Here is a 15,907-nt window from a genome sequence, read left to right as displayed (position 1 = left end):
TTAGCAGTGCTGTGCACGCAGCCGCACACCGTGCTCGTCCCAGCCTCCGTGATGCTCTTTCTGATGTCCTTCCCTGCCCAGTCCCACAAGAACCGGTGTGAGAAGCTCGAGGGACTGCATGAGTCAGGAAGGGCTGGGACTGTGACAGCCCGGCCTGAAAACTTTGGCAGAAGTTGACTATTATTTTCATATTAGTTGTTCTCATATTTTCTCCATAAAGTCAGTCTCTGACCTGACATACTAATATTTTCAGGCCAGTCTGACCTCTCCTGGGGTTCTTGCATTGGAGTTTTTTTTTGTGTTTTTTTTTTAATTAAAAAAAGCTTAAGTGAGGAGAAACACATTAAAGAAATTTTAGATGTTCTAGCTTTTAAAATGTTGAAGGAAGAAAATGCATGTAATAGTAACTCTCAGTTTTGCGTTACTGCTGGACTTTTCGTAACCATGTCACCTCAGATGAACAGAGGGTTCCTTTCAGAGGATACCTTGGATGCTTTTCACTCTTGGTGTGCCAGGGACTGGCTTAGATGTGTCTTCTGGGTGTATTTCAAAATGAATTTGTTTTTTGCCATGTGAATCGAGATTGTTAGATTCAGGTTTGCTATACTGTAGGCAAACTTTTTAAACTGTCCTTCAGTAAGGTTTTTTATTTTTAATTCTTTTGTTAACGTACGTAACAGCCAGAGAATTAAAATCTTCAGTTTCAAAATGTGGGTATTGGAGTGACTGAAGTGTTCAAGTAGATTTTATTTCTACGAGTTCTGCCTTCAGTTAATTTAAATGACTTAATGTGGTTCATAGAGATGATAAACAACTCTCAATTTGTGATCTGGCAGGCTGGAGGACGTGTACCTGTTCTAGACACACTCGTGGAGCTTGTCACAAGAGGTCGAGCTATTCCGGTGCACCTGGACTACCTACCAAGGCTTGAATCCTTGGTGTCAGAAGTTAAAGCGTGGAAGGAATGTGCAGCTAACACGTTTCTGTATGAGAACTGCCCCTACTCTCTTCTGGAGGTGAGATATCTTGGCTCTATAGATCACTATTCATGTCATGGCAAAAGTCGAACAGAGCTGTGGGCATTAGCACATGAAACAGCTGTGACTGACATAAAATATTATATATATTTGTAAAATATGTTACGATCTTTTTCCTTAAAGCAAGTTCATTTTTACTAGACTGATATGTGCTTTTAATATTTATTTTGAACTTTTTAAATCGTTAAGGTTTAACTACACTTTTAATATTTTTTCCTTAATCACTGGCTAATAAGCAAGAATCTTGCGCCACCAAATGACATTTTCAGTATGAATGTAGGAATATTGACATGTTGGTGTCACTGGGTTTACTTCAGCGCATCGGGCTTTAGCCTCCAGCAGCTCGAGCGCGGGTTCATACCCGATTCATCCCCATCAGCTGTGCTGACAGCAGGGTCTCAGGACTGGGCTGTGTTCAGTCTGTAGCTGCTCTGCTCTTTAGAGCTGGCCCTCTAAATCTGCTGCTGCCTGTATGTCAACAGCTGCAGTTCTGCAGCAATTAATGTTTTCTAGCCTGTGCTGAACTTTTTCTCCCCCCCTTTTCTTTCCCCACAAACCTAGTTTTCTCCCTCAGGAGACACTGGGGAATGCAGTGGAGCCTGTGGAATCCTATACTGTTTCCCAAGGCTTGCAGCGTAAATAAAATGGGGACTATTCAGTGCATCAGCACTATATACCAGCAGTCTGTGTGAAACATGCAGGTGGTTGCAGCCTTTTCCACCTCATGAAGTTAGATTTTTATTTTTATTTTTTTTTTTAATCTTCCAGCTTTCCTCCTTTTGCAGATAACCTCTTCCACCCACTCTGCCTCCAAGATCTTTGATGGGAAAAAAACATTAAAAAAATATTTGATGGGAAAAACAGGAATCTCTGTTCTAAACAGTCGTATATGTCTGTGTTAGGGGAGGATGAATGTGTTAAAAATGTTGCAGACAGTACTGCTTTTTTTGTCCATTAGGTGTTATGTCCCCGATGTGATATTGGAATGTTGAATCTTAAAAGAAAGCAGAAGAAATTAAAGGAGCCAGTGCCAAGTGGAAAGAAGAAAAGCACCAAGCTAGAGACTCTGAGCGACCTGGAAAGAGCGCTCTCCGAGAGCAAAGACACTGCCTCGGCGGTACGGGAGCTGTTTGGGTTTCTTTGAAATGGAGTTTCTTCTAAGTTCTTCTCCCTTCAGATCACTGGTTGTGTCTCTCTCTCGTGTGTGGGAGGGTTATCAGGATGGTTTTTACGGCTGGGCTCTCCTGTCCTTGGTTATGATTTCTCAAAACTGCACTTAGTGGAAAAACTCTGCATCATCTTTGCGCAAATGGTTTGCAAAGCCCTACCTGTAACCTAAACAAAACACAGGAAAGTCAAGAACTGAGGAGCAGCATTCTCGTGCATACTAAGACCTTAGTAAAAACCATGTTTTCCCCATTCTGATTCTTTCACAGATCATGATAACCCGGCACCATTTATAATCAAAACAAATGCCATGAATGATTAAAGAACATTTCATACATTGTGAAGGCAGTAAAACACCAGTCCTGCAAGGAGCTTGCTGGGTTGCTGTTGGATGATAATACACTTCAGCCCAAAAGACCAAATGCAGCCTCCACCATGGACAGATTAAATGATGTCCCATGAGGAGCAGACAGCAGTAGAGCATCTTCGTAGGGTCTGAGTGTAGTTACCTGTGGGTTATCTCAGCTCTGATTTAGAGCAGCTGCTTGAAACCCATGTGTTTAAACTCTTAATTTTTGGCCTCTCTGCAAATCCAAATTTCTAGACAGAATACCTAGGAAAGCTGGAAAAAGAGAGGGAGTCCTCATAGCCCCTCCTTCACTTTAACTATATAACGTCTCATTGACATTTGGGGTGTTGAAAGAGAGGGACATTCACACGGACTTCAACCAGGAAAATCGATTTTACTTTGTTTTATGTTGCCTCTGACATGACAGAGACAAGAATGTTATTTATAGCGGAGTTTTTCTGGGTGGTTTGTACACTTTCACAACCACACATTACAGCTGCAGTGCTTCATAGCCTTGGCATAAAGTATTTGAGCATGCTGAGTACAGCACTGAATGCATTTGTCTAATCGTTGCAGAGTACATTTCTCTGGTCATCGCATTTCAAAGCCATGACGTGTGATGTAACCATTATGTGTGTATTTATACGCCTGTTACCCTGCATACTCTCCAGTATACGTTTGTTTTTATATGTAAAGTAAAACCATGGAGAATGTAATAGCTGCAGCTGGAGTTAATAGACTCTTACTAAGAAATGAGGCATATTTCTGTCTTTACTAGTGGACAGTACTGAAGATTCGTGGAAAACACACATGAGCAGATGTCAAAAGGGCAAATCACACATTCAAGAGTGCATTTAAATTTCACTTGGTGCTTACGGCCCCCAAAGTAAATACATAGGTCAGCATTTGACCATGTTTGCTGGACTGTGTACGTAATACAGGCATGACAGATACGTTTGTATTCCTGAAAAATGCCAGGGTATTTTAAGCTTAAATAGAATCAGACTAAATACTTTTCCATGAACAAACCGCTCAAATATCTGTAGGCCATATCTGCCCCTTAATTCAGAAATTCGATGTTTTAATGAAGGTAATTTTTTGTAGTACAAAATGAGAAGGATGTGGGTCAAAGAGGAAGGGAGTTAGGCTATTTTTTGCAGTGGAGTCAGCTTTGCATCTCTGGGCCTGATGAGGCAACGGAAGGAAATAGTGAAGTCAGGTCACTTGTGCCTCCTCAAAACTACTTCCTTCCAGACATTCAAAGCTGTGATGGGAGGCATGCAAAGGTGATGAACTTTAAACATCTGAAATACTTGGCAGCACCTCTGCAGTGTGATTGCGCAGGGGTCACCCTGTCTCTAATGAGTGATGTTACTTGAGAAATAATCGTCCAGGAATGACATCCATTTCTGTTAACTCCCTTGTAGATGGCTACGCTTGGGGAAGCCCGATTAAAGGAGATGGAAGCACTGCGTTCTCTGCGAGCAGCAAATGAAGTAAAGGTGCTGTCTAACGAAGAGGACGCAGAAATGAAAGTCTGTCTATGCCAGAAAGAGCCGGCTGCTCCAATGATCCAGTGTGAGCTCTGCAGAGGGTTCTTCCATACCAGCTGTGTTTCAGTGCCCAGCACTTTGCAGGGACCTCGTGTGTGGCTCTGTCCACACTGTCATCGATCAGAAAAGCCACCTTTAGAAAAAATCCTCCCCTTGCTGGCGTCCTTGCAGCGTATTCGCGTACGGCTTCCCGAGGGGGATGCTTTACGCTATATGATAGAGAGGACTGTGAACTGGCAGCACAGAGCACAACAAATGTTATATTCAGGGAATCTAAAACTCATACAAGACAAAGTTGGCTCAGGATTACTGTACAACAGATGGCAAACCACAGCAAGCCAATTGCCAGAGACAAATAAGGTAAGATGGGCTACTTCTGGGTTTCCTGGCTGCAGGTAGCATGTGGGCAGCAAGAACACGTCTCTTTTTTGGGTCTTGGCTATGCCACTTAATTATTCATACAATATCTTTATACTGGCAAGGCAGATTATATTGGTAAAGCAGTACAGAAACAGAGTTAGGGGTCTGCCTTGTCAGTTAGCCAGCATGTGTGTGTCCTCCAACAGTAATGTAATGTTCCCTTTCCACTGGAGTTTGGAGAACAATTACTCCTACAGGACCTCTTTTGCATCTTCTCTTCCCAGTTCCTACATTCTAACATGATACTGGTAATGACAGAGTTGCTGAAGCTATTGTTCCTAAGAGCACTCAATATTTGGTTAGCTAAATATCAAATATCCTTTATTTACAAGTATTTCAAAGTAATCTTAAATTTGGAGCACTAGTAACAGAGAAAAAAAAATGTGTTGCAAGTGTAGCTCACAGGTAGGATTGTTTCCAGCAGGGAGTCTTCATCCGTTACGCCTCCTTTTTGCTTACATTTGCTTACATTTAAACTCTTAAGCTGAACCTTGTGCTAATGCTACTCTGAATTAAGCTACGGGAGATGTTTTAGGTGTGATCTTGAAGGGATTTGACTTCCTCAGGAAGGAGATCCTGCAGCCAAAATGGCAAGGAAATGGGTTAAATATTCCCTGAGATAATAAATGGAGGAGAAATACGAAATAAAAGGTCAGTGCAGCATAAGGAATATAAAATGCCCCAAAATGCAATGGCTTTTTTAATTGAAACACCTTATTTCTGGTAGTCCTATCTTGTTAAATACAGTCTGTGTGTCTTTATGTTCCATTCATTTAAACAAGAAGTGCATCATGGATGCTTGAAGAGGTGCTGTAGCTGCTTGGTACAGCCAAGGTGATCTGTGTACCAAGTTGCTGGCGTAGGCCAAATGCTTCAAATAAGGAAGACTGTTTTATAAAGGCAAGCCTATATTTAGGCATCTAAGAGAATGTCTCAGCTAAGTTTGGAAGTGTCTTTCCACTAGACTAGATAGTGTAGCTGAAAAGAAAATGGGTAAGATTTTTCACGTATCATCTCATGTTCGGGGCAAAAATGGAAATGATAAGCTTTACAGCTAAATACAGTATGGCTTTGTTGTAATAGCAACAAAGCTCTACTCTTTGTTGTAACTGGGCAGCTTATTCGCTTTTCCAGTTAACTGTGCACAAAAAAATCCTTATTTTATGCAGGGATAGCATAGTTTTACTAGCTCATCATGGTGCCACACACATGCAACTATTCCTCCTGAGAGCTGAAGGCCGTATAACCGTGTTGTGTGGTCTGAAGCTCAAATTAGTAAAACCTGCTACATCAAGGTAACTGTAGCAGGGCTGGTTCAAGTGTCCCTGTGACCACATTTCCCAGGTGAGTTGTTCTTGGGAAGCTCAGGGCTAACCACATGAGGCAACTTGGGTCCTTCACTGAGCCTGAGTTCATAAGCGCTCCTGGAGCCAAGAGCACCGTGGGCTGCTCAGAGGTGCCCAGCTGGAGCGGCTCAATAAAGGCTCTGAGCCAAAACTGAAGTCCTGGGGCACTCGGGTTCCTTTCTGTCCTGTGAATTGGGTGTCTCAGCAACCTCTCCTGTCCTGTATCCAGGGTAATCCAATACTCTCCTTCCCCCAGAGAAGTTTGTAACAGTAACCACTGGAGTTGGGCTTCTTTGGCACAAGCAAAGTGAAGACGTGGAGCATTTAGCTGAGTTTGAAAAATTCAGTTGAAAAACAGCTGTGAGCAGTTGATGAGAGACAAATCTCGAAAGGGGCCCAGACTCTGCAACACTGAGAGAGACGACAAGGTTTTGAAAAGCATCCAGTGAGAATTTTACAAGTGGTTCAGCAAGTTAAGGACCAGCTGCCATTGACCATCTTAGAAACAGGCACCTCCTATAGCTAAGACTATTTAAATTGAGCTATTCTGAATACAGCAGATTGGGTTAAATACTTGCATGCATTGCAGTTTACCTCTAGTTTTTCATCTCCTTCCTCCTCGCAGGAAATTAGCATTATCTCAGCTCTGCTGATTTAGGGACTAACCTGATGAAGAGATTAGCAGAAGCACTTGACAGAATTGGATTGCAGCGAACACGTTGATAAATCCTAGCAGGGGGGAAGAAAGTAAGGATAACGTGGGAAAAGGTAGCTGGTGAGAGGCACTATTTGGATATGCTGCAGCTGGAGTAATTATGTTTCAAAAGTGCCTTTCTGATATTTTCGGAGTCCAAAAATGCTACTTGCTGTCTGGTACTAGTAGCCTTTGCACAAATGAGTGCAAGTTTCAGTACTGACGTATTCTGTGCATGCTGATCTAACCAAATGTGCTTCAAAACATGTCTCATCAGATCAAGTCAGATCATTCAGCATGAGAAATCACGTCTGCGTTGTGCAGAACGAAAGAAAACCATAGGTTCTATACTGGGTCAGTTCCAGAGCTGAAGATCTTCCACAAATTGATAATTTATCCCTTAAGTGACTGTGCGTTGTCTCTAGTCTACTCTAAAAGCTTGTTCTCTTCCAGGAGAAAATGCTGCTGCATGCATATAAGGGCTCGATTCCCATATCTGTGGAAACCACAGTTCACAGCTAGGAATTTAAAACACAAAGCTGCTTTTGCTTATTTCCAGGTTTAGGATTAAGTGTTTATGTGAATTAGATTGAATGCACTACAGGAATAAAAGTTTAAGCAGTTCTATGAGGGAATAAAAAGTTCTGACTCTGTTGTAGTCTTTTAGTCTTTTAAAATGAAATATGTAGAAAAAATGTATGATTTTTTTTCCAGGTTTCCCAGACAATTGGAGCTATGTCATTCTCCATGCCTTGGGACTGGGATAACAGGACCATATATTTACATTCTTCATTTTCTACAGGACAACACTGCATCCCCCTTCATGGTTTGTAATTTTCTGCTTCATTTTTCATTCTTTATCATGGGGAGATGTCCTGGTTAACAGGAGGTGCTGACATGTCCTCCAGTTGCATCTGGGCCTGCTAAGGGAAGGAGCCTGTAACTGTGCAGCAGGTCCCACTGCTTCTCCATCCCTTGGCAGCCTTGGAAGTAATGTCCAGTTTTGACAGAGGATTAAATTTCTCAAAGATACAGAGTTCCTCCATCTGTAATGGAATGATGTGGCAAGGTAGGAGAAGGGATATCAAAGCAGTGCCACAACAGAGAGAAAAGGAGTAATTTTTGAGCCCTTATTCTGATGGAGCAGTCAGCTGGCCCCTTTCCATGTGTACAGCACACTGTGGCCTGTGGAAGTGAAACAGGAGATACAGGAAAGGAAAACAAATGGGAGAGGGGAGAAAATAATGCATTTTTAGGAGGTGGAAAAGAATAACACAAGGAATAGTGATGGAGACAGCAGAGTATCCGTATGACTCCAGTCCACCTAAGTTTGGCTTGCAGAGCAACTGTCTGGCTCGCAGAGACTGCAGTGTTTTCTTTGCTGCTGGCAGAGTCCAGGTTACTCAGCATGTTCTCCGTGCTCCCTGGCTCCACATCTGTGATTATCAGGCTAATACAGAAATGCTACCAATAGCATTAGGTTAGGACCATAAAAAGGTATTTCTCACTTCCTGATACAGATTGCTGCTGCCCAGAGGAGCTAGGTCTTATTGTCCATTTTTTTGAGTCAGTACTGTTTAGTCCATATTAACCTTACATATCGTTTACTTCAGTTTAAAGTTATGGTTAAAATCAAGTGCTTTCTAGGACCAAATTTAGCTTGCAGGCCACATTTGAGTTGTATTGAACACTATTTTTAAAAGCTGTGATTTACACTATTACTTTGACCTATTGTCACTGTGACTGTTTCAAAATCCTATTGCAGAAGCTTTGTAAGCTTGATATTAATAGTGGGTGGTGACTGTATGTACAGCAGGAATCAGTTTAAATATCCTCTCAGCTCTCCTTTGTCTCTTCTCATTTCTTGGCTTCAGTCACGGGTTTCACACCGTGTCCCCTCATCCACTTGTTATGTAGTGAGAGGTCACTGCTCAGCAGACTCTTCTTTACTGCTACCAACTTCTGTATGAGCCTCTACCTTTCTTTTTAACCTTGCTGTTAAGAATGAGCAGTGAAGACTGAACAGAGACAAGTTAATTTGTACACTTGCAGATCAAGGTCTTTCACAGCTTTTTCTTATGTGCTACCACAGAAGAGGTTCTCATTGATTCTGACATGGAAAATATCTTCCTTTTTCCTCTCTCTCCCTCAACAGTCATTAGCACAGAGCTGGACGAGTTGATGATGGAAGCCCAGCTGCTACAGGTTTCTCTGCCCGAAATACAGGAGCTGTACGAGATCCTATTCACAAAGCAAAGCCCTGCTTCCCAAACGGAGCAGAGGTCCTCAGCTGGCCCAGCAAATGAAAAGGCAAGTGTCTGGCAATGGCCATGAGACTGGGGTCGCTTCCGAGTAGGTGTCTGCTTGAGCAGATAAGCTTTGCAATAGGTTTGTGCATGTGTTTGTACTTCCATGAAAATCAATTTTTCTTGTGCAAAAGAAGTTAAGATATTGATAATTCAAGAATTTGTTACAAACAAGTATTATCGAGTCTGCTTTTTGTTGTCATCCTCTGTATTTAAATACATTCATTCCAGTTTGAATGTATTCGAATGTAGTATGTCCTGTAAATAAGAGTCTTTCCTATAAAGTTGCCTCTGAAGCAGCAGAGACAGGAAATCATAATCTTTACTCTCTAAATTTCCATCATTTGAGTGTGACCCTATTCTTGGCTTTTAGTGTTAAGTGTAAATGCAAAATGTTTGACAGATGATGCTGCTGCCTTTTCATCAAAGTGAGATATGGACAGGGAAGGCGAGCCAAATAACAGAATATAATGAGTGTTAGATGTGTACTTATGACTTGTGTACTCATAATTAGGATTTTTTGCCATAATATCTTTGCAACAGAACGATTGCTGCCGAGGGAAAAAGGATGGAATCAGTTATATGGAGAGAAAACTGAAAAGGCGTTTTGAAAGAGAGAGCTTTTGCGATGAGAAGAGATCAAGGGTAAAACAAATGAGAACACCAAAAAAGAAGAAACTGAAACTGAATCATTCAAAGGATCTCTGCAATAACAGACTGGAGAGAGAGCGGGAGCGTCTCTTGGAGGTGCAGCGCTCCAGTGAGAGCCACTTGTTTCCCTCAGATGCATCATTCTCTGAGCAGGAGGACTCTGAGGATGAAGATGCCATCTGCCCTGCTGTGAACTGTCTGCAGCCTGAGGGAGATGAGGTTAGTAGAGGCAAAGCCACTATGGTGGGATCTAGGACACTCAACTACACCAAAATTGTTTCAGTACCCAAGATTTGCTTACAAAGAGAGCCCAAGGCAGGTCAGAAAACCAAGGTGGCTGTGCAGCAAAATGTCCTGCCTTGGCCCCGTTTGGCAGAGACAGTGTCTGCCCCTGTTAACAGTGTTGGGAACAAACCTCCCACCTTCTCACAGGGCAGCTCTTGAGCGAGGAGTGGGGAAGGCAGATGTCAAAACCCCTGCATGGAACTGCAGGAGGTGGGGTGAACAGACAGCATGTTCATGTGCACTCTTACAACATGAGATCTAGTTAGATTTTGTGGATCCTGACCTTCCTATGGACAGACGCAGTATCCTGGAGTTTTGCACAGCTCCTCACATACTGAAAAGTGGAAAAAGGACATCCCCAGACTACTGGACGATCATGGTGAAGTTGCCATCCGTAATATTTCTGTAGGTGGGGAAGCAACAGCAGGAATGAGGGAAGTGGGCTCTCCTCTCAGCCTTAGGGAACCTGGGTAGCAGGAGTCCAGAGGATGATGAACGTAAGGATGGTGAGCATTGGTCAGCTGTAGAATGGGACATGGCTTACTCATTTAAATAGGTTAAAAGTCCCCAAATAACTAATAAAAACTGCACTTGCTTGTTTGACCCCTCTCTGAACACTGGCATGTCTGTCTTTTTTTAGGTGGATTGGGTCCAGTGCGATGGCAGCTGCAACCAGTGGTTCCACCAGGTGTGTGTGGGCATCTCTCCGGAGATGGCAGAGAAGGAAGACTACATCTGCATCAGCTGCACGGGGAAGGACTCTCAGTATCGGAAGTAAAACTCCCCATAAAACGTTCAGGACTCGAGTAAAGAAGGTTATCAGAGTTTCTCCACAAAGCCACAGGGGCTGGTTTAAGAGCCAGACTGCAAATGGTGCTACTTCTATCCTCATGGGATCATTTTCCAGAACTCAAAATAATTTTTGACACTTTTGTATTTTCCCTTAATCTGTTTGTGGTTGTTGAGGTTTGAAATGCTGACTGTTTAGCAGGGGTTTCCACCAATTTGGAAGGCATTTGAAACATGCACCTTTTATTGTACAGCATTAAATTACCTCTCTGGGATTTACCGGCATATTTAATTCAGCTTGGTTTAGGTGAAGAAAAAAAAAAAAAAACCTGCACCATGAATTTTCCAATAAATCCTCTTTTGAGGAAATCCCTGTTTACTCTGTTAACTCTTTGGAGACTTTAGTTTTTTTCCACTTTGTTTTTTCGTAGACTAGATTTATTTATCTGAGCAATAACTTCTATGTCTGGTTTCAGTGACTGGAATGACAATTCTGAACAGCGTGTTGCTTTTAGCATTGGTTGATGTACAGAAAGCAAATGTTAGATCCTAGTGTCACTGATGGCCTGGTGATGTAGAAGACAGAAAAAGCTCTGTAAAGTAATTGCCACAGCTGTATTTTGGCTTTCTCCTTTTTTGGGTAGCTTGTATCAAATGTTGCAGTTTATATTGTGGAATAAACCCCTGGTTATGTTATAAAATTAAATGTTGGTGTTTTTAGAGAGCTTGAAATGCAGTTTCATTTCCCTCTTGATTGCTTCAAAGGATTCTCTTATCAAGAGAAATCCCTGTTTAAAAAAAAAAATCTTTAAATGCAAAAGGCAGGATATTTATTTGCTCATAAATTACATTCTGTGAGGAGAAAGTAGATCAAGATCTTACACCAAAAGGATTTGTCAATGTCTTTTTCAATGTCTTTTTTCAAAGCTTTTCCAGAATGGAAATTATTTACAAGTTGGGTGAGCGAGGGGTCAAAATTAAGGTGTGTGATTTGGAGAGTTCACCTGGGAGGCAAGAGCGTGGCAGCTTGGACTGCAGCCTGGTGCAGCTGCCACCTCGAGCGGAGACCTTCCCTCCTTCCCTCCGCGCACGCCAGCTCGTTCGCAGAGCGCCTGGCCGCTTTGCTCTGCTTGCCAGGAGCCTGAGGAGCAGGAAAGCTCCAGACAGGTCTATCCAAGACTGTGTTTTGGGACCGTAGCCAAGGAGGGGAAGAAGGGGAGTGCTTATTTCTCTCAATGTGGGCTACACACACTGTAAATACCTGGAATATAATCACTTCTTTGGAAGTGGACTGGTGGCAGTGGTGTTGCCTGTGTTGTCCATTGAAGACATAGTGCCTAAAGCCATAGGAGATGGGAAGGTCCTTGTGTCAAAGACAGCTTCCTCCTTGTGATATCCTGCCATCCCCCAGACTGGGGCAGGGCCCGTGTTTCCTCAGCTCCTGATCAAGGGAAAGTTGCCCGTAAATTTTTCTCTGCCCATTCTGAATTTTTTCCCTGGTCTAGGAGCATTCAGATCCATTGAGTTTCAGGGCACTTTGCAAAGTGAAATGGTGGAATTCTGTGTGCAGTAAGAACTGAATAAGAATTAGTTTTTTATGGAGTTTTGGAGCACTTAGGCTTTTTAGTTTTCTGTTGATTTTTATCTAACCATAGAGAGCATTTTCAGCCTTGCAGAGATGATTTGTCTAAGTGGATGAGGGGAATGCAGGGGGCAGGTAAGGCAACATGAGCAGAGTTACAGCACTAAGTTATGTAAATGTACATATATGCTTTCATATTATGACTTTCCTGTATTATTTACTGTAATTACCTAAAGGAAGTTACGTGACTGTGGCTGGATTAAATCTTTCTGCAACACTAAGGTAACAATCCAAGCCATGCAAAAAAGAATAGGGAAATGAACAAACTTGAAAAAAGAGTTTGCACGGTGTTGTGATGTAGCTGAAAATTTTTAATAGTTTTCTCTCAGCATTCCTTTTATTTCCACTAAAGAAATGTTTACTAAAAAGTGCTAGAGCAAATACAATGCAATTAATGTTAGGATTATGATTCACCACAGGAGCTCGTGAAAGTTGCAAGTAGAAGGTCCTAAGAAATGGCACCTCCTGTGCCACAGAGTCACTTCCCCATGTGGATACTTAAGTTTAAGTCAATTTTTAACTGTGTTGGACTAAATGAGCGGAAGAATTGTTATTTACTTCAAGGTGGGCTCTTCTTCTGAATGTCCCTTGCATATCTGTCATGAGGGGCGATGGCAGCGAAGGCAGAGCGCTCGCAGCAGGAGGGCCTGGTAGGGAATATTGGTTGTCCTGTCTCCCCTTTTCTTGCCTGTTCAAAAACTCCTGAGGAGAAACCAAAGCAGAAAGGGATGTCCTCCCATGGCATTCCGCCTCCTTTGCTTTCTATAGAATGAAGCAACTGGACACGTGAATCTCCTTGGCTCCCTCAGGTCCTAATACCTGAATGAGAATGGTGCTTCACTGTGGCCTAGGTTACAGCTTGTAATTTAATCCTTTAATCGGCTCCCTGTGCATCTTTCTCATGCCACAGGATGAGTGCCAGAACAGCTAACAGATGCCCTGTTGTATCGCACAGTTTCGGTGACAAGGCCCTCCAAAATGTAACCCCAGTAAGATAATCCATCTCAAGGAGAGGTGAGCGTTCAGCTCTGCACATTTAAAATTAAGACCATAGTGCTGAAGGCATCTGTGCCCAATTCCAGGACTTGGATGCAAGGTTCCTAAATTGCTTAAATCAAATTTTCTAGCATTGGGAGGAGAACCGTCTGGGGGGGCAGGTCTTTCGCCCTGGCTGTTTCTGAAGCAAATACAGAATTAAAAGCCTTTGGGCTTCAAAACACTTTGGCAATATCTTCAGTTCCCTCTAGCAGCTGTGAAACCAAGGGCTATCTTAAGATGGCAGTTCTGAAGGAAGCTTGGAATTGATGGTAACCAAACTGGTCACTGCTGTCAACTGGTCACCCAGCTTCATGGTGGTAGTTGGCTCTGCACGTGGATCTGCAACCTTGGATCTTTGCAGAAGGCTGCTTCTGAAGCTGAGGAAAGAAATTTCGGGGCACTTGGCACACGTCAGTGCTTCCTAAGCGAAGGTGTCAGAAGGTTTCCTTCAAACCTTCCCTCTACCACAGAGGTTTCTCCACAGAGGTAGTGGATGCTCATTACTGTACACAGGTAGTCGTCTGGGCAGTGGTGCCCTATAGCCCTACTGGTCACCAGCAAAGACAAAAATCTGTGCAACAAAGTATATTGGGGAAAAGGGCATGCCAAGGATTTCCTGTAAATTCCTTGGTGTAAAATTCTGTCTTCAAAGTAAACAAAATAATCCAGTCTTTCCCTTTCCCATCATTTCTGGGTAATAGTCTGTGCTGCAACTGCTTCTTTGGGCTGGGGAAGATGGGAAGGTACAAATATTTAGGGGTTCAAATGAGTTCCAGATACAGAAAGGGTACATTTTTGTATAAACAATATATTAGCTCTCAGTATTTCATATTCCAGTTGAAATTAGGGGATATAAATGGAATTGATTCCGGGAGGGGAATGTTCCCTTTACAGTTGTTGAGTCATGTGTTTGCATATCAGGTGTCCCTAAAGATATCACTATAGATGTCTTTGGACAGCCCCATACTAAGAAGAGAATTAAACAGATGTGGAACAGGAGGTGAAGCAGCCACAGTAGATTAATAATATCTTAGTTCAACATATAACTGCCATGTGAGACAGAGAAAAGTTGAAGATGGCATCAGTAGGTTCCAGTAGAAACAACCCAACTAGAACAAGCACATGTTTTATGGAGAAAACAAAGGAGCATGCTGCTGGTTTCAGAGAGGGGAGGAATGTTTGCTTAAATATGGTTGGAAAGAAACCTTGATGTACTCCAAATAAAAAACAGAGCACAGCTTCATCTGCTTCTGAAAGTACCTGATGTACCTCAAGTTTTCCAAGTTCTGAAATGTTTGTCAAACCTCCTACTTGCAGCAATGCTTTTAAAGGTACCTGCATCGCAGTAACTTGGGCAGATTTGCACAAAGTGTCTGGGCTTAGCTCCTGGAATCCATGGGAACTGGACGTGTAAGAACATACAAATACGTATTTTATAAAGCGTGGTAAAAGTGGTAGCTCCCTGCCTACGGAATATGAACTTACCTTGATGAGCTCTCCATCACACAGGGTTTGCTAAGGATAAACTAGCACCAGAGAATATTTTTGGAGTGTTTAGTCTGCTTCAGTATCTATGGGGCATTTGGGACTTTGTGTTCTTGCTGCTGCTTGAAGTTAAACTTTAATGCAGTCGGGGACTGACCCAGGATCGGTTTCCTCGGCATCCTGGAAAAGTTATAGCTCCCTGTCCTCCTCGTGCAGCCTCGCTCGTGCTTGGCCTCTCCCTCGGGCTGGTCCTTCTGTCTCTTGCAGGATTTTTTTACTTGCTGCCCCCCTCCCGTAATATCTGTGCATCATTCCATAGGGGTCTGGCTTTGTGTGGGTCCGCAGGGAAGCTCAGAGGCTCTGCATGGGAAGAAACACTGTAAAATACCTTTTCACACTAAGAAAAGATAGTTGTTTTGCATAGAAAGAACTTGGCTTCCCTAATACATGTCTAAAGAAAGGATAAACTTCATAAGCCCTGCTCCGGAGATATCCCTTCTGCCCCTAACCTGCATCCTCGTTTTCCACAAAAATCATAGAAGTACAGGGGGAACGCAGTTGTGACGTGTAAGGGGGAAAAGAAAGAGCACAGATGCTTCATAGGGATGGAGGCAGTGCAAGGGCACCGGAGGAAGCGTGAGGGGGCAGCGCTTGTCCAGCAACATTGACTTTGGGGCCGTTTTGGGACGTTATTTCTACTCATAGAGAGCAACTATTTTGTCCAGTCCATTGAGAAGGGGGCAGGATTATGGATTAAATCAATAAGCGTCATGAAAGGCGGCATGTTTACTATTCAGTAATGTCCACAGGACGTGGGCCACGAAAACCCTCGTGGGGTGACCACAATAGCGATTTTATCTTAAAAAAAAATACATGTAAATATATATATGGATACAGGCGGAAGGCTTCCTCAGGCAGAAGGGAGGGCAGGTGATAAGAGACCCCGACGGGAGGCGCTCGGGGCCCAGCCGGGCCGCCCCCGCCGCAGGCCGCGAGGCGCCGCCGCGGCCGCCATTTCGCGCCGCACTTCCCCGCCGCGCGGGCGGGGGCGCTGCGGGCCGCGGGGGCGGGGCGCGCGTGCGCGGCTGCGTTTGGCGCGCGCGGCGGCCCGTAGCCCGCGCGCGGGCGGCGGGGGCGGGGGCGCC

The 15,907-nt window shown here is 43.4% G+C and overlaps 1 protein-coding gene across 1 annotated transcript in view; it reads left to right on the top strand.

Moving 5' to 3' along the window:
- KDM5B (lysine demethylase 5B) overlaps window positions 1–11,303 on the top strand; it is a 45,707-nt gene extending 34,404 nt beyond the window's left edge. Inside the window, exons 21-27 of the mRNA XM_088534461.1 lie at window positions 837–1,016; window positions 1,996–2,154; window positions 3,981–4,466; window positions 7,281–7,392; window positions 8,722–8,876; window positions 9,416–9,742; window positions 10,449–11,303. Coding sequence (XP_088390587.1) covers window positions 837–1,016; window positions 1,996–2,154; window positions 3,981–4,466; window positions 7,281–7,392; window positions 8,722–8,876; window positions 9,416–9,742; window positions 10,449–10,586 — 1,557 coding nt within the window. The 3' untranslated portion in view covers window positions 10,587–11,303. The remainder of the gene's footprint in view (window positions 1–836; window positions 1,017–1,995; window positions 2,155–3,980; window positions 4,467–7,280; window positions 7,393–8,721; window positions 8,877–9,415; window positions 9,743–10,448) is intronic.
- Window positions 11,304–15,907: the final 4,604 nt, after the last annotated feature.

This window comes from Tinamus guttatus, unplaced genomic scaffold (genome assembly GCF_059628265.1).
Source record: "Tinamus guttatus ecotype Peru unplaced genomic scaffold, ASM5962826v1 Tinamus_guttatus_pri_ptg000563l, whole genome shotgun sequence".
In the NCBI taxonomy this organism is placed as follows: Eukaryota; Metazoa; Chordata; class Aves; order Tinamiformes; family Tinamidae; genus Tinamus; species Tinamus guttatus.
Note: the sequence above shows the minus strand (reverse complement) of the source record. Positions and strands in the feature narration are given on the sequence as shown.